Source organism: Agelaius tricolor, unplaced genomic scaffold (genome assembly GCF_023055355.1).
Source record: "Agelaius tricolor isolate 1412-34295 unplaced genomic scaffold, bAgeTri1.0.p SCAF_18, whole genome shotgun sequence".
NCBI lineage: Eukaryota > Metazoa > Chordata > Aves > Passeriformes > Icteridae > Agelaius > Agelaius tricolor.
In genome coordinates this window covers 3,563,397-3,578,263 of record NW_027269278.1, presented here as the reverse complement: position 1 = coordinate 3,578,263, position 14,867 = coordinate 3,563,397, and the positions used below count along the sequence as shown (strand labels likewise).

At 47.4% G+C, this 14,867-nt stretch overlaps 1 protein-coding gene across 4 annotated transcripts in view; it reads right to left on the bottom strand.

The window, feature by feature from the left end:
• NRG2 (neuregulin 2) overlaps positions 1-14,867 on the bottom strand; it is a 159,580-nt gene that overhangs the window by 12,960 nt on the left and 131,753 nt on the right. For 2 of the 4 annotated variants that reach the window (XM_071443069.1, XM_071443068.1), the window contains exons 5-6: positions 9,611-9,669; positions 1,297-1,320 (exon numbers count right to left, since the gene is read on the bottom strand). In XM_071443069.1, the coding sequence (XP_071299170.1) occupies positions 1,297-1,320; positions 9,611-9,669 (83 nt within the window). Of the gene's footprint in view, positions 1-1,296; positions 1,321-9,610; positions 9,670-9,920; positions 9,998-14,867 lie in introns of all 4 variants that reach the window. The other 2 variants (XM_071443071.1, XM_071443070.1) reach the window with 2 other exon arrangements.

Here is a 14,867-nt window from a genome sequence, read left to right as displayed (position 1 = left end):
AAGCTCCCTGACTATAAAATTCCCACCTTTTCTGCTCCAGGGGGATGCACACCAGTCCTGGGGGATCAGGCATGCCAAAACTGGAGGAGATACATTTCTCCAGACTCAGCTAGTCAATGTCCCTCCACCTCAGGGACCTCACAAGGCAATTTAGGATCCACAACTGGAAGACTGGTGTCCTCATACCTCTAGCAAAGGGAATTGAAGCATCTTTGTGTGAAGATCTGCTCTGGTTGACACTGCCAGGCCGATGCTTTTAGTTTAAGTGATCAATCATAGAATCATCACAGAATCCTTGAATGGTTTGGGTTGGAAGGGACCTTAAAACTCATCTTGTTCCAATGCCCTTGCAGCATCCCAGGCTGCCCAACCCCTCTGCTCCCTCCTGACCAGCCCTCCCTGCTCTTGCCTTCCACCCTCCAGGGAAAACTTGCCTCAAGGATTTGATTTCCCAAGTGCTTATTCAAGGGATAACTTGATATATATCTAAAGGCAGACTGAGGAGAATGGAAAGAAAATAATATGATTATGAGTAACTGGGCAGGAGCAGGTAAATGCCCAAAGGGGATATTTTTAAAAGCATTTAACTCACTGCAGTGTTTTCCCAAGCTTGCCACTGGGGTGCTCAGCATTACACCCTCCACTCTCATGGGCACTTACTGACTTCCCTGGGATACTTTTCTAGACTAACTTGTCTCTTGTCATCTTTCTTGGCCCAATTTTATCCTGCTCAAGAACCAAAAGGAGCTGCTAAATTTGGAGATGAGGAATGGCAAAGCTCATCCTGACCCTTTGCAGGATCTGGTGGAGGTTAGTGTGACTGGGATGGCAACTTCTATAACAGCCCTGATATTTCTAGAACTTCTCTTCCCATTCCTGGAATTCCTGCCTGTCCCCAAGCAGTAGCCACTGGCAACTTTTTGGATGGACACAAGACCCCAGCTTTTCAGTTAAATACACAAAAGCATGTTGAATGGAGATGTATGGCAATTGTAACATCCCAGTCATGCCACACACACCACGCTGCTGCTTGGAACAAAGAAAAAAGTGCTGCTAAAAATACACCTGCAATTTCATAGGTTTGCATTTAGAATTTGTGATTTGCTTTGTTTTGGTTTTGGTTGTTGTTTTGTTTGGTTTTTGGTTTTTTTTTTTTTTTTTTCAATCCAAACATCTATCTTCGTGCCAGGGAAGAGAACAGAACAGCTGATTTTTTAATCATCCCATTAAAGCCATAAATATAATGTTGGAAGCTCTTAATGGCTTCTGATTAATAAATGAATGGTTGTTCCATACCCTTTAATTCAAATCCAAGATGCTCTGCCAATGCAGAAAGAAGACAAGGAAGAGAAAGAGAAAAAGAAAAACAGGTCTGTCAGAGAACTCTAAAATACAAACACACACACTGTGCAGTTACAGCAGGTTAGCTTTGGTAGGCTCAGCAGCACTCACACAGAGACACTGTATGCTTCAGAGCATTTCAAACCCCCACCACAACTCACATGTTATGCAAAGAAAGACCCAAACAAATTGCAGTGGAAGTTAATTATGAATTCTTTCAGTTAATTATGAATTCTTTCGAGATGAGCCATGTTTGTTAGTACCTGATATGGAATTCACTGTTTAGGCAGGGAAAAAAAAAAAAAAAAAAAAGAAAAAAAAATAGGAAAGGTACACTTGTTCTGAAACAACTCCTGACAGGTCAAAACACATAGAGACTGCATGAGCCTGGTGAAAACCATTCATTCCCTTTCCTCAGGGCAGATCTGCCCTGGCTGGTCCCCCACGCCTGCAGTGCCCGGGGCTGTGCTGCAGAGAGGAGCTGGGCACGGGGCTGGGAGGGTCCTGGGGCTGGCCAGGACTGTGCTGTGCCCCCCTGACCCCAGCCCAGGGCACAGCAGCCCTGGCAGCACAAACCCCCCGTGCCCCTGCCCTGCCAGCCACGGGCGCTGCGAGGTGCCCGGGCAAGGCAGCGTCCAAAAGTGCAAATGGCACTGAAAGCTCCCCTCAGATCTTCCAAACTGCACTCCTGCCGTGGCTCTGCATTGTTTTAGTGTGCTGCACAAAGCCCAGATGGGAGCACGTGCTTTCAGATTCATATTCAGCACAAGTAAGATTGCAGCTCACCTTGCAGAGACAGTGCTAAGCACAGGAGTCTGCCCAATGAACCAACAGTGCAAAACAGGTATCCTGAATTTTAGTCATTTCCCATTTTCCTCAATTCCTGTCATTTTCCAGACAGCACCTAAAGAACAGCTTTTCTTACATAAACATGAAAGTTCTCCATACTTACCACCACACACAAAAGTGAGCTCTGCTGCTCCCAATCACCATACACACAAGATTATTTGCAGCTTGGAGATGTCCAGATTTATTTACTATCTTTTCCATAGGAACTGCTTTTTGCTGCACAGAAATATTGGCTTTCTTTTGCAGGGCTGTTCAAAATTTAGGTGGGGGGCAGGGGTGGGGGGAAATTAGCACTAATTGTTACAGGACATGTAAACACGTGTTCTAAAGCAGGTTCTTCTCTTCAAACCAATGCTGATGTTTGGGGAGGCTTTTGTAGAGGGAAGTTGGGGTTCTTTAAGGTTTTGTATAATTTAAAGGGCACAAAACCTGGCTGCTCTCTGCTTCACATATAACATTTGTGTAAAAGAGCATCTCACAGTCATTTTGTGCACTTTTGTACATTTTGTGGCAGTGACACGGACATAATGTGGTGGGCAGCAGAGAACTGGACAGAATATATTCATCCTAAACCACCTGGCTACCACACCCAGCCCTGACCTGTTCCTAAGCCTTCCTACCATTGCACACACCTGTGTCCCCTGACACTGACAGATGCAGGTAGAGATACCTCAAGTTTCCTCCATAAATCTAACCTGTTGGTCCATCTGCACACAGACATTCCTCCCTGTTCCAGGGTGTTTTGCAACATCTGCAGCTGCAAATGGATGCAATTCAAAACATTTTCATGATTTTTTGCAAACTCAGAAACTCCTGTGAGAGCAGAGGTGGTGGGCAGGACCTGAGGAGCTTGAGCCTCTCTCATGTCAGAGCTGCTGTTTCCTTTGGCTCCCCAGGCTCAGGGAGCAGAGACAGCCAGCTGGCTGGGAAACCTGTGCCAGTGTCTCATTACCATCACAGGGAAGAATTCCTTGCTAATATCCAATCTAAACCTGCTCTCTGTCAGTTTGAAGCCATTCCCCCTTGTTCTGTCACTCCAAGCCCTCTAAACCTCTCCATGTTTCTTGTTGTCCTCTCCAGCTTCAACAGGACAAGCTCCATTGGAAGCAATTTATCCAAGGGCCACCACTCAAATAAACTGGGGTGAGACAGCCCTGAGATGGCAGCTGCAGGCTGAGGAAATGGGCAAAGCATTTTTCTCATAACCTCCATCATCATCATCCTCCTCCTGTCTGCACTGCACACATCCTCCCTGGTCAGGGCAAGCTGAGCACCCTGAACTCCTGTGGCTCCCTGAACTGGGCACAGGAGGGGTTTTTCTGGAAAATCTCATTCCAAATGTGCCTCCTGAATCTTTCTGAAAATGTTTTTTCTCAGCATCAGACAAAAGACAAAGTCCTGCATTTACTTCATCTGCAGTGACTCTGTGACTATGATGTATTGTAGTTATTTTAAAAGATGAACAGACAAAAACATTTAATGTAAAGTATTCCTGTAGGAGCAACACCTCAAGCAAGATGACTCTCACTGAACTGTAGATTTATAGGATGATTAAAAAGGATTAAAGCCTTAGCAAACAGCTGTGAAAGCTGTGGCTGTGCTGACTTGGTCTTCAGATTGCCCAAGCACATCGATAAGATGTTTAGTTACTGCATATTATTCCCTCAAAATGCACTCTCTGGGACACAGAGCATGCTCCAAGGCAGGAAACAAAGTGGAGAACTGACATCTGAGGACTAGCAGGATAATAAACTGGTGATAACTTTGTTGCTAATCAATTGTATTGACAAGAGCAGCACTTGCAGGTCTCTGATTCAGGTTTTTCCCAGGGCATAGAGGGAGCAATGCAAGATAGGAGGACACAATGGGGACAGAGGACACTGTGCTGTGTCAGGAGCTGGGTCATGTGGGATCTCCAGGAACAGGAATTCTGGAAATGTTCCACAAACTCCACAGCCATTCACCTTCTCCAGCACTGCAGCAATCAAACAAATTTGGTTGGCATCAAGGGTCCAAACACAGAACAACAGAGTGTTCAAATCTGCTGTGGATGAGCATGCAATCAACTTTAGGAGATCCCAAGGGGAACCTGTGCTGTGTCCTGGGGAGAGGCATCACCCTGCCATGCTGAACCACAAACACCCTGTAATTACCCAGCCACACCAAAGCACAGCCATCACCCTGTGATTCAGGGGCCAGCAGTTACCCTGCCACTGAATGGAGGCTGCAGAATGTCTGTGGAATTGAAAATGCTGCTAAATATTGGTTTGGGGGTCAGATGAGTGAGAGGTGGAGGAGGAAGCAGAAATTTAGGTCAAATAAAGAAATAATCTTCCATTTATCATTTTTGTATTGCAGTCAGAAGCAGGTAGGAAACCACTGCTGAATAAGTGAGGTGAACAGAGAAGCTAAAACTCAGATCCAGACCTTCCCAGAAGAGCTTGAAGTGGTAGATTTATCCCTCTGCTCACCAGGACAGCTCACCTGAGCACGAGGAGCCAGGCTCCAGAGGCCACCAGGGTCACTCCCAGCTGCCAGGTGAGTGCTGGGGAGAGGAACCATCCTCCAGAAAAACAAGAAGCCTCTCACCCAGTGAAGCCACACTGCTCCACAATGGCTGGGCCAGCAGCACTGCAGCCAGCTCAGACAGCTGAGGACAAAGCTGCTCCCCCAAGGGACACCTGCTGGAAATCCTGATCTGTGTTTCCAAGCAGACCAGGAATAAGGCTCCAACTGAGAATTAGAATTCAATTTGTAAAGAAACCAAGAATTAAATATGGGGTAAAAATGGAGAATCTGCTAGATGACATTGCATATGAATGTCAGCTCTGTTTGAGGGTGTTTACAGGCAGGCTACAGCTTGCAATTTTAATTGGATCACAAAGTAGAAAATGAAAATGTTTCACTAACCAAGATGAATGGTATGACATTTGTCCTCCAGATTGGTGATGATTATTTGTGGAGATGAATAAACAGCAAAGTTAAGATGAAGTTTCAGTTTCCACAAGCAAGAGGGAAGCATAAATATAAAACTTTATCCCAATTTTCTAAACTGTTCCATAAATCACGAGTGGAAAGTATCCAAATGTGCAGACTTAGGAAACAGAAATGTTCCTGCTGACCACGTTTAACTTTCAGGATCTCAGCTGCACCAGGACTGAAAGAGCTGCCAACATGTTTTACAAAGCCTTTGCCACCAGCCAGCCCAAAGCCTGGCAGGTTATTAGTAAACCTCCAGGGGGATTTAACAAAGACCTGAAAAGTTGCTTGTAGAAGAGAGAAGATAGAGGTAAATCTTGATCTGATGTAGAACAGGCAGCTGTGAAACACAGATGCCAGCACAACTTTGAAAAAAGAGTTTCTTAGAAGGAAGGATGATTTTGGACAAGGTTCTGTCTTCTGGGAAAGCTGCAAGCCCTAGCTGTGCCTGTGGAGCTGCACCCAGCAGGCAGCTCCAGCACCCAGCAGAAGCTCTCAGGGAGAATTCCTGACCCTTTTGGACATTGTGCATCCTTCAGCCAGGTGTGCCAGCAGAGAGGAAAATCTGGCTGCAGAGGCTCAATGGCCCATGGGTGTCACTGCTGTGGATTCATTCTGGCTGTGGAGAAAGAGTCTGAGGTGCTCCATTCTCACCAAAGCAGGGACAGAGTCCCTGTGCTCTGTGCCACAGGGGCCACCTGACAGCTGCCCCCACGAGTTTGTCTATGGAGACACAGATTCATAGGGACCTTGATGTGAAAAACCTTTTAGCAAGAGGATTTAATGACTCATCAGCCATGGAAATGACTCTCTCTGTTCTCATCTGCCAGGGCATTCCTCAGCTTCATAGAGCCACTGCAGACAATCACTGTCCCCTCTGTTCACTGCCATTAATTCCCTACAGTTTAAATTTCAACTGATTTAAATGTTGCTTTAATGTCCCTTTATAAGGTTTTCCAAACAAAATGATCTCCTAACCTTGATCCATCAGCCTTATGTGTGAACAGAGTTGGGACAGACTGGGGGTTCTCTGAGCTACCCCACTAATACAATTCCTGGTGAGTTTCTGTGCACCAGTCTGGTAGAAAATAGCAACAGTGTGAGCAAAAAACATCTTTAACATTTTCTCTTTATTTTCAAGCAGTGGTGTCTATATCCAGAAGTGCTGGCAGTAGGCACCTGCTCATATGGTTGCAACAGCAACATAAAGAAACATCACATCTCAACACTCTCAACTCTCACATGAGAGAAAACCTACCTAAATACACCTAATTTTCAGCTTAATGTGGTCTAGCAGGTGTTTTGGGCAATCAGAGAAAAATAAACCTTCAGAGCAACCTGTCAAAGAGACAAAGACAGCCTGAGCTCCTGGAGAACATGGGGAATTTCACCTGAGCAAAATGTGAATAAGGGTTTAAACAGAGAGGTAGGAAGCTGCTCCCAAAAGGAGGACACACAACATCTGGCAGGATGCTGGGATGCTGCACCATCTCCATCTGTGGCCCAAATTCAGCAAAATATCTGCCATAGCTTTCCAGAACAGCATCTTCAATTTAGCTCACTCTGCAGAGACTCTCACTCAGCCCTGGGATATACCTAATAAAAGTCATTGTCTTATCTAATATTCATATTAAAGAATCAGGAGGATCCAATCTAGGCCTGAAAACCTGAAATACCCCAAATGCATTTAAAACACCACCAATATAGGTGTCCTTATTTAAGTATCTGTCAAATGCTGGCAGTGTTCTCAAAACATGAATCAGGACAGAGCTATTTTATTTCCAGTGGAAATGCCTGAACCTCATTTAATCTGTTTCAGCTTTTGACCTGTCAGAACCCATATGGGATGAAGCATTGAGTGAATTATGGAAAATCAGCAACTTCTGCTGTGCCCTAATTATTGATCAAAGGAGAAGGTAAGCATTTGCAGGGTCCACACTTGAGTGAAATGCTTTTCCTACTCAGAAAAAGAGAAAGTTCAGTGCAAGATTTTCTTCAGTGCTGCTGCTATCTATATTACCCAACTGTGACCTGAAAGTGAAAACAGCTATAAACATGTATGAATCATCTTCTTATGTGAATTTTATCCAAGTTCAGACAGGTAGCCTGGATTGTTGAGCTGTTTTTACCTTACTATGCTGTGGTTTAAAGCAAACTTGAGGTAAGGAAATGTACATGTGTCAGTTTTAAAGCTGACATTGTTCCTCTAACACGTGAATAAAATTAAAACAAATCTCAGTCCCATAAAAAGCTGGATTCTGCAAGCTGGGGAAAAAAAAACACATGCTGTTTACTCCTGCCATTAATGCTCTCAAAAGGCATTTTCCTGACATAAAACTCATTTCCACCCCTGTTTTGGTTTTGCAGCATGGCAGCAATAATGTTTAAGCCCATTGGACACCACCTCATGGAACGTGCTACAAATCAGCTCCATGGGGTGAGCATCCCACTGCTGGCTGCAGCCCTGACACCCTTCCAGGGCTTCCAAGAGGGAAGGAAACCCTTTAGCACCAGGTGAAAGATCAAAATAGAACATTTTGGGCTGTCATTTTAAAAAGAGCTTGCTTGGATGTTGGAGTCTGGGAGGATAAATCAATGGAGGTTTCAGCTTCGGAAGCCAATTTGGAACAAAAGGCAATGTAAAAACATTGAGCTGTCCCAAGGGTCCCACAAAGTCCATTTGCATCTTGTCTGTATGCTCCATGCAAGGGAGTCTAATTCCAGCACTTGCCAGCTATTAGCACGTGCTAATGAGGCTCCTGCAATTCCAGTCCAGGATGAGGACAGCAGGAATTAGACTTGGAGCAGTGGGAGAAGCATTCTGGCAATCAAGGAGCCATCCTGAAGAGGCATTTCTCCTCTGGTTACCACTAATTAAAGCCTCTTTTTGGCTCTTTTTAAAAAAGCCTCTCTTTAAACCCACCATTTGTGGTGGGTCCAGTCAGCCAGCATGGAGGCAGGATGGGTCTCAGGGACACTCACAGAAGGTCACAGGGAGGGTCACAGGTTTCCTGCACTGTAACTGCATCTCCTTCCAGGGCAGCCCTTACCCCGACCAGGATCCCACTGATGCTGGGACACTGACTCAATCGGGACCCACAAAAATCATCCACCTCGACCACCATGAGCCAGTTATGTCTATAGGTGAGACTGTAGGAACTGGAAACTAGAAACTGGGAAGCACTAAGGGCAAAGGCTTTATGGTATTTACACCCACAGTCACTGTACTTAGGCTCAGTCCCATATGCAAGGCTGTCCAACCACCTAGGAGAGACAGGAACAGCTCTGTGACCAGGAGGGACATAGTTTGATGCCCATTTGGAAGGTTTATCTTGTATTCTGCATGGCAGTGGGGCTGGGAAGCCCAGAGGCAGTGGGAGCCACCAGTGTGACCTCTGTGCCACAGACTGGAAAGTGATTTCATTACAGTCACACTCTGGCTGTGAGTTCCTCCTTTGGTTCAAGGAGACTCTCACCCACCTTGCAGGAGTGGTGGGAAGATGCCCAAATCCTGCCCTGCACAGCACAGGGAAAATGTCAAAATCCTGTCCTACACAGCACAGGGAAAATGCCCAAATCCTGCCTTGCATGGCACAGGAAAAATGCCCAAATCTTGCCCTGCACAGCACAGGGATAATGCCCAAATCCTGCCTTGCATGGCACAGGGAAAATGCCCAAATCCTGTCTTGCATGGCACAGAGGAAGTGCCCAAATCCTGCCTTGCATGGCACAGGAAAAATGCCCAAATCTTGCCCTGCACAGCACAGGGATAATGCCCAAATCCTGCCTTGCATGGCACAGAGGAAGTGCCCAAATCCTGCCTTGCACGGCACAGGGAAAATGCCCAAATCCTGCCTTGCACAGCACAGGGAAAATACCCAAATCCTGCCTTGCATGGCACAGAGGAAGTGCCCAAATCTTGCCTTGCATGGCACAGGGAAAATGCCCAAATCCTGTCCTACACAGCACAGGGATAATGCCCAAATCCTGCCCTGCACAGCATGGGGAAAATACCCAAATCTTGCCCTGCACAGCACGGGGAAAATGCCCAAATCTTGCCCTGCACAGCACAGGGAAAATACCCAAATCCTGCCTTGCACAGCACAGTCCATGTCAGGACAGCAATGCTGGCAGGTCCAGCTCCACACACAGCACAGGCTCATCTCACACAGCACACCCACCACATAAACCCTGCATTTTGCCTGAAAAGAGCAAGCAGCATTCAGCTCAATCAGAAATGAAAGCAGAGCCCATTCTAACAAACGGGGAGGTAACGAGCCCCAGTTCTCCTCTTGGACACTGTCACAGCTCCTCTTAGGACCAAGCAGAGCTGGGAGTGCACAAGACAGGAAGAGGGCTCTTGGAGAACAGAAGAACCTGCTTTAAGGACATGACACAGAGCTACAACGACAAGGAGAGAGAGAAGTAGAAAGAGACATACTGGAGAAGCTGACCATTGCGAAATGCTGACACCGGTCTCCTGTGAATTCGATCGGACACCTACCGGAAGAGAGAAAACCAGAAAGAGAGAAACAAGATAGCAAAATGACACCCAAACAGGCTGAAGTGAGGCCCCTTCTGATCCCTTCCACGGCTCCTCTCTGTCTGCTTGCAGCCTTGACCCTTACCTGCAGCCCTAAGCCCTACCCAAAGCTGACACCAAGAGCCATCCCTGACTAGAGCACGCTACATCCACCGCTGTGCCCGGGAGGGTTTAAGTAGTGTGGTGCATTTTTTGTCTTCAAACATACTTTGCTTAGGATCTGGCATGTACAATCGCAAAGGCAGTTTCTCCAAACATCTCTGTCCGAAGAATCCATTTGGACATCTGGAGGGGAAAAGGGGAGAAATCACAGAACATGTCTGGCACAGTTCTTGAGGCTAAGGTCAGAAATAAAAAGTGCATTGTGATGAATGGAAAAAATAAAGGCTTTACATGCGTATTTACTCTTTGCTTTCACCAGGCACCTGCAACATCAGTGCTCCAGCTCTGGTTTAGGCCTGGGTCTTCAAGCAGGCAGCCAAACCCCTCCTGCTCTGTCCTGCTCTGCCTGCCTCCTTCCTTCTCACCTGCTACAAGCACCAGCTGGCAGGAAGACTGAGATGGGCTGGATGCTACTCTCAGAGACTCTGTGGAGCTGCTCTGCAGACTGGCAAGAGGCACCAAAAGCAGAGAGCAGCTGCTGAGGCGACAGCGAGCGTTGGGTGTGGAAAGCATCACCCCATGGTGACCCCAGAAGTACCAGGGGTGTTCTCAGGGTGGTTAGAGAGAAAGCACGTGCAGAGTCTCTGTGTTAACAGAGAGGAAGGGACAGAGAAGAAAGCTGAGCTGAGCTGAAGGGGTCTCACATGGTGTGAGAGGCTCTCTCAGGCTCTGTCCTGGACTGGGTCACCCGATGGGCCGAGGTGTGCCAGCCCATGGGCACCAGCTACACACTCACAGGATGCCCAGGTGGCAGGGAAGGTGCCCTGCAGGGCACTGGCACCAGCCCATGAGCAGCTCCCCAGAGCTGAGCCAGGTTTGGGGAGCTGCAGAACCACCCAGGGTGAGCAGCACTGCACCCTCTGCAGCTGCAGGTGAGCCTGGGGAGCCATGGGAGCCCAGCCTGGCGTGGTCAAACACTTCTCCCCCAGGCACTTGTCTCCCTCCCTCACTTCACATCTTCTGGATATTCCTTGGATAGTCCTGCACAGGATCCCGAATTTTCTTCAAGTCCCAGCTCTCCCCTCCCTGTCCTGCAACTCTCTCCCTTCTTAGCACACCTCTCTTTCCTCTGAGCTTAAGAGGGCTTTATAGCATTTTAACATCTGTTTTTCAACTTTTTGTGAGCAGAGCTGCAGGCTCTGCACGTGACACATGTCAGACTTTCCTCACTCTCAGATGCCACCCACAAAATCTCAGTGATCTGCAAGTGGTCAGCAAGGAAGGGACTGAAAGACACCTCATAAAACACAGATGAATCAGAGGCCAAATCTGATGTCTGTGGCTCAGCTCCTGGCCAGGAGGACAGCAGAAGGTTGGAGCAGCCACAGCAGCATCAGGGAACTGCTCCCAGCCTGTGCATCTGGTGGGGTATGGTCCAGGTCCAGGTCCAGGTCCAGGCCCAGGTCCAGGTCCAGGCTCCATGTAGAAACCCTTGATTTTTAGTAGTTGTACTTCATCATGGGCATCCACTGACCTGGCTTTGGCACTTGATTTCTTGCTGGATTTCACTGCAGTTTGGGTAGGCCTGAGCTGTGCAAAAAAACCTGCTGCACCCTCACTGCCCATGGCCAAATGTGGGTCAGCATCTGGGTTTTTGGGACCTGCTCACACCTCTAAGGGGGAGTGTGCTGGGCTATTTGTGCACCCCAAACTGCTCATGGAGAACTTTAGGGCATGGCTCTGCACGAGGCTGCACTGAGCTCTCCAGTCTTACCCTTCAGTTTCTCAGTATCCAAGTCACTTCTGAATCTGAGAAGTGAACTCCCTAGTCAGGCAAATATCTTTGAAAAATTGGTGCTTTTTTCTCATTCTTGGACGTTCATCTTGGGGCACAGGAAATGGAGATGAACCAGAAATACCAAGAAAAGCTCAGCCCAAGGGGTCACCATCAGACATGAGGCCTGTTGGCCTTCTCTGCAATGGAGCAGAGGAAGCTGGTGCTGGGAAGTGAAGGAAATGCCCCACTGTCAATCAAAAAGCACAAACCTGAGGCACTGGGTGGCACAGACTCACAAAAACCGCCCCAGGACTGGAGAAACCCTCCAGAGATGGCTTTGAGCAAGGAATCCAAAAGAGAAGGTGTCTTCCCAATCCTTTTTTTTGAAGTTTACTCATCACCTCTGACAGAGTCAGGAACTTATTCACAGAGTCTTCAAGGGAATCCAGTTTAGCTTGCAAGGTGCTTCCCATCTCTCTGGGATCTGACATTTCCTGGATGTTGTGAGCACACCAAAGGGCCTCAAGGGTGCTGCTGAATGAAGCAATTGTCCCACCCACCCCAAAAAGGGGGTGTTTTGTCAGAAAGGAGCTAAAATTACCTCAGGTGCACACCTGCAAGAGGTCAGCCAAGGGTGGAACTCCAGTGTGACTGAGGCTGCAGGAAAGACTGAAAATTATGGGAAAACTGGTGGAAGGAAATAAAAGCCCAGAGAAAGAAATTGGTAAGAAGTGGGAAAAAAAAGCAAAACAAAAAGGTGTCAAAGAGGCTTTGATGCCATGACAGCTACCATACAGCCCATCTTCAGATCTCTGCAGTCAGCCAGGCGTGGGTGGGGAGAAGAGCTCTCAAGACAGAAGGCAGCAGACAACTGCCTTCCTTGTGTCTAGGACAGCCAGGGTTTTCATCTTGAGTTACTCAGTGATTCAGCACTGGAAGAAGTGACAGGAAAAATGCCCCCCTGAACAAGAGCACCTTCTGTCACCTCTCAAGCTTGTGTACAAGCTGTCAAGACAATGTGCCAGCCCTGCATACCTGGGTTCTGGCTCCTCATAAGCAAGGCTGCAGGCAGAAGCAGTGACCAGAAGACCTTTGAGAGCATGCAGTGCTTTTGGTTTTTTTAAATCTGTCTCTAACTTCCAGGCTGCTGAAGATGATTTATTATTTATGACTGTGGCCCCAGATATGACTTCAAGGAAAGAAATTTCCAGCATGCTTGGCACATGGTTCTCCCAGTCTGGACAGGAAGAGCAGTAGAGATCATCCCTTCTGCATTAAAATCTGCTACCTGTGGTGAGGGCAGCTCTTCTGCAGTGAGGAATACACCTGAAAGTTAAGGCTCCCTGCAGCTGAGAGCTGTGAGCTGGGAGTGATCATGGCCTCCTTCTTCCTGCACATTTGACTCAAGAGGCTCTGGCTGGCTGGCCCAGCAAAACCAAGGCCCTCCTTCTTTGGAAACCTCTTGCAGGGACTTCACAGCTGGTGGGCTTCCCTCCAATATCACCGTGGGAGTTTGTGGTGCACTCACAGAGGCACAATGGGTCCCTCCCAAGGGAAGGGGACAGGGCTCTGTCTGTAGGAATGGTCCTGGGGAAGGCCAAGGCTGCACCAACCCCTTGCAGACAGCACCTTGTCCCCTCTCTGGCCTGAGTGGATACTCCCAAAACTGCCCTTGCTTAACTCCATCTCTCAGTGTCTAATTGCTGCCTCTGAAAATTTCTTGCAAATGCCATTGATAAAACTGGTCAGGGATTTTTCTGTCCAGATGCTGTTTTCTGTTATTGCTGGAAAATATCCCATTCTTTTAATTTTGACCTTAAGACCTTTTCTTTTTTTAATAACCCCATTTTGAAAACATCTGCAAAATTCTGCTCTTGGGTTCAGGATGAATTGCAGTGAGATATTTACATGGTAACAAAAATGCAGTAAGATGATCAGTCAAATAAAGCATCTCAAAAAGCACAAACCAAAATAGTTTGCATGACTCATTTTTATGATGTTTTTCTTATTGCTGAAAATTGAGGAACTTCGACATTTTGCCCCATATCAGGGCAGGGCAATAATTATTGTTAATTATTATTTGCTACTTTTGTTTTCCTGCTGGAAGCAAAACTTTTTCTGTCCAGCTGTTGCTCTAAATCTTGCAAGGGTAGGCACATTTCCTTTGCACCCCCAGATCTTAATTAAAATATGCCAAATTCAGTAGCTCTCATAAAGCAATCCATGTTACAGAAAAATGTGAATGAGCAGGTGCTTCAAAATGACACAATAAAGACAAGCTGTAGCAGAAGGACACAATGCACTGAAGTAAGCAAATGGAAAAAAAAAAAATGTTTCAAGCACGTTGCTTTTTTGTGGGAAGGGCTGAAAAAGAAGACAGTTCTGTCATTGTCCCCTGACCAGTCCCAGATGATCAGGCTCTGGAGAGCCACAAAAGGCTGGACTCCACCAAATCACTGATGGGAAGAAGAGAAAGCACCCAGAATAAACACAAAGGCCTTCTCCAGAGCAGCTAATCAAGGCATGTTTGCTGCAGAGTGGAGTCCAAAGCTCAGGGACAGCCACTGCTGGCTCAGGGATGGCAGGATCTGTGCCCCACTGAGCCTTTGCTGCTGCAGGATCAGCTCCCACACTCTGATGGCCTCAGGGGCTGATGCAGTCACTGTGCATTGAGCTGGAGGCACAGATGGGCCACTCGAACCTGCAAAGGCACCTGACCTCATCACCCAAGACAAACAGCATGCAAACCCCAGAGAACAGAGTCCTGGCTGGTTCAGGGGATTTGGAACAGGATGTGGGGATTTTCACCCCTCGCTCTCCATTTCCAGGGACATTGCAACACCTCCCCACAGGGCTGCTGGACACCCCTGGGACAGTGACGTCCCTGTGGCTGTGCAATGAGCAGCTGCTGCTGACCAAACGCCACTGGCAGGGGTGGAACAGCTCCAGGTGCCACAGGGCAGCTGAGCAAACAGTGCTGCCAGGGGGACCATGGCCACACAGCATCCCTGTGACAGTCACACCTTTGGATGGTGCTCTGGGAAAGCACAGGGGAGCTGGCAGCCTGAACAAAACTTCAGAATGATCTTTCTCTTTCCTGGGAAAACCTGCAGGAAACAATACTCTTGGGGATGTGATTTTGAAAATTGGTGACTTGGATTCATCAATTAATTTTAAAATGATCTGATGTTTTCTCCTTTTGCTTTGTTTTGTTTTTTATTCTCTCCTTGACTTTCACTTTTTGCCTGAGGTGGGCCAGGCCTCTGACCTGCCTCC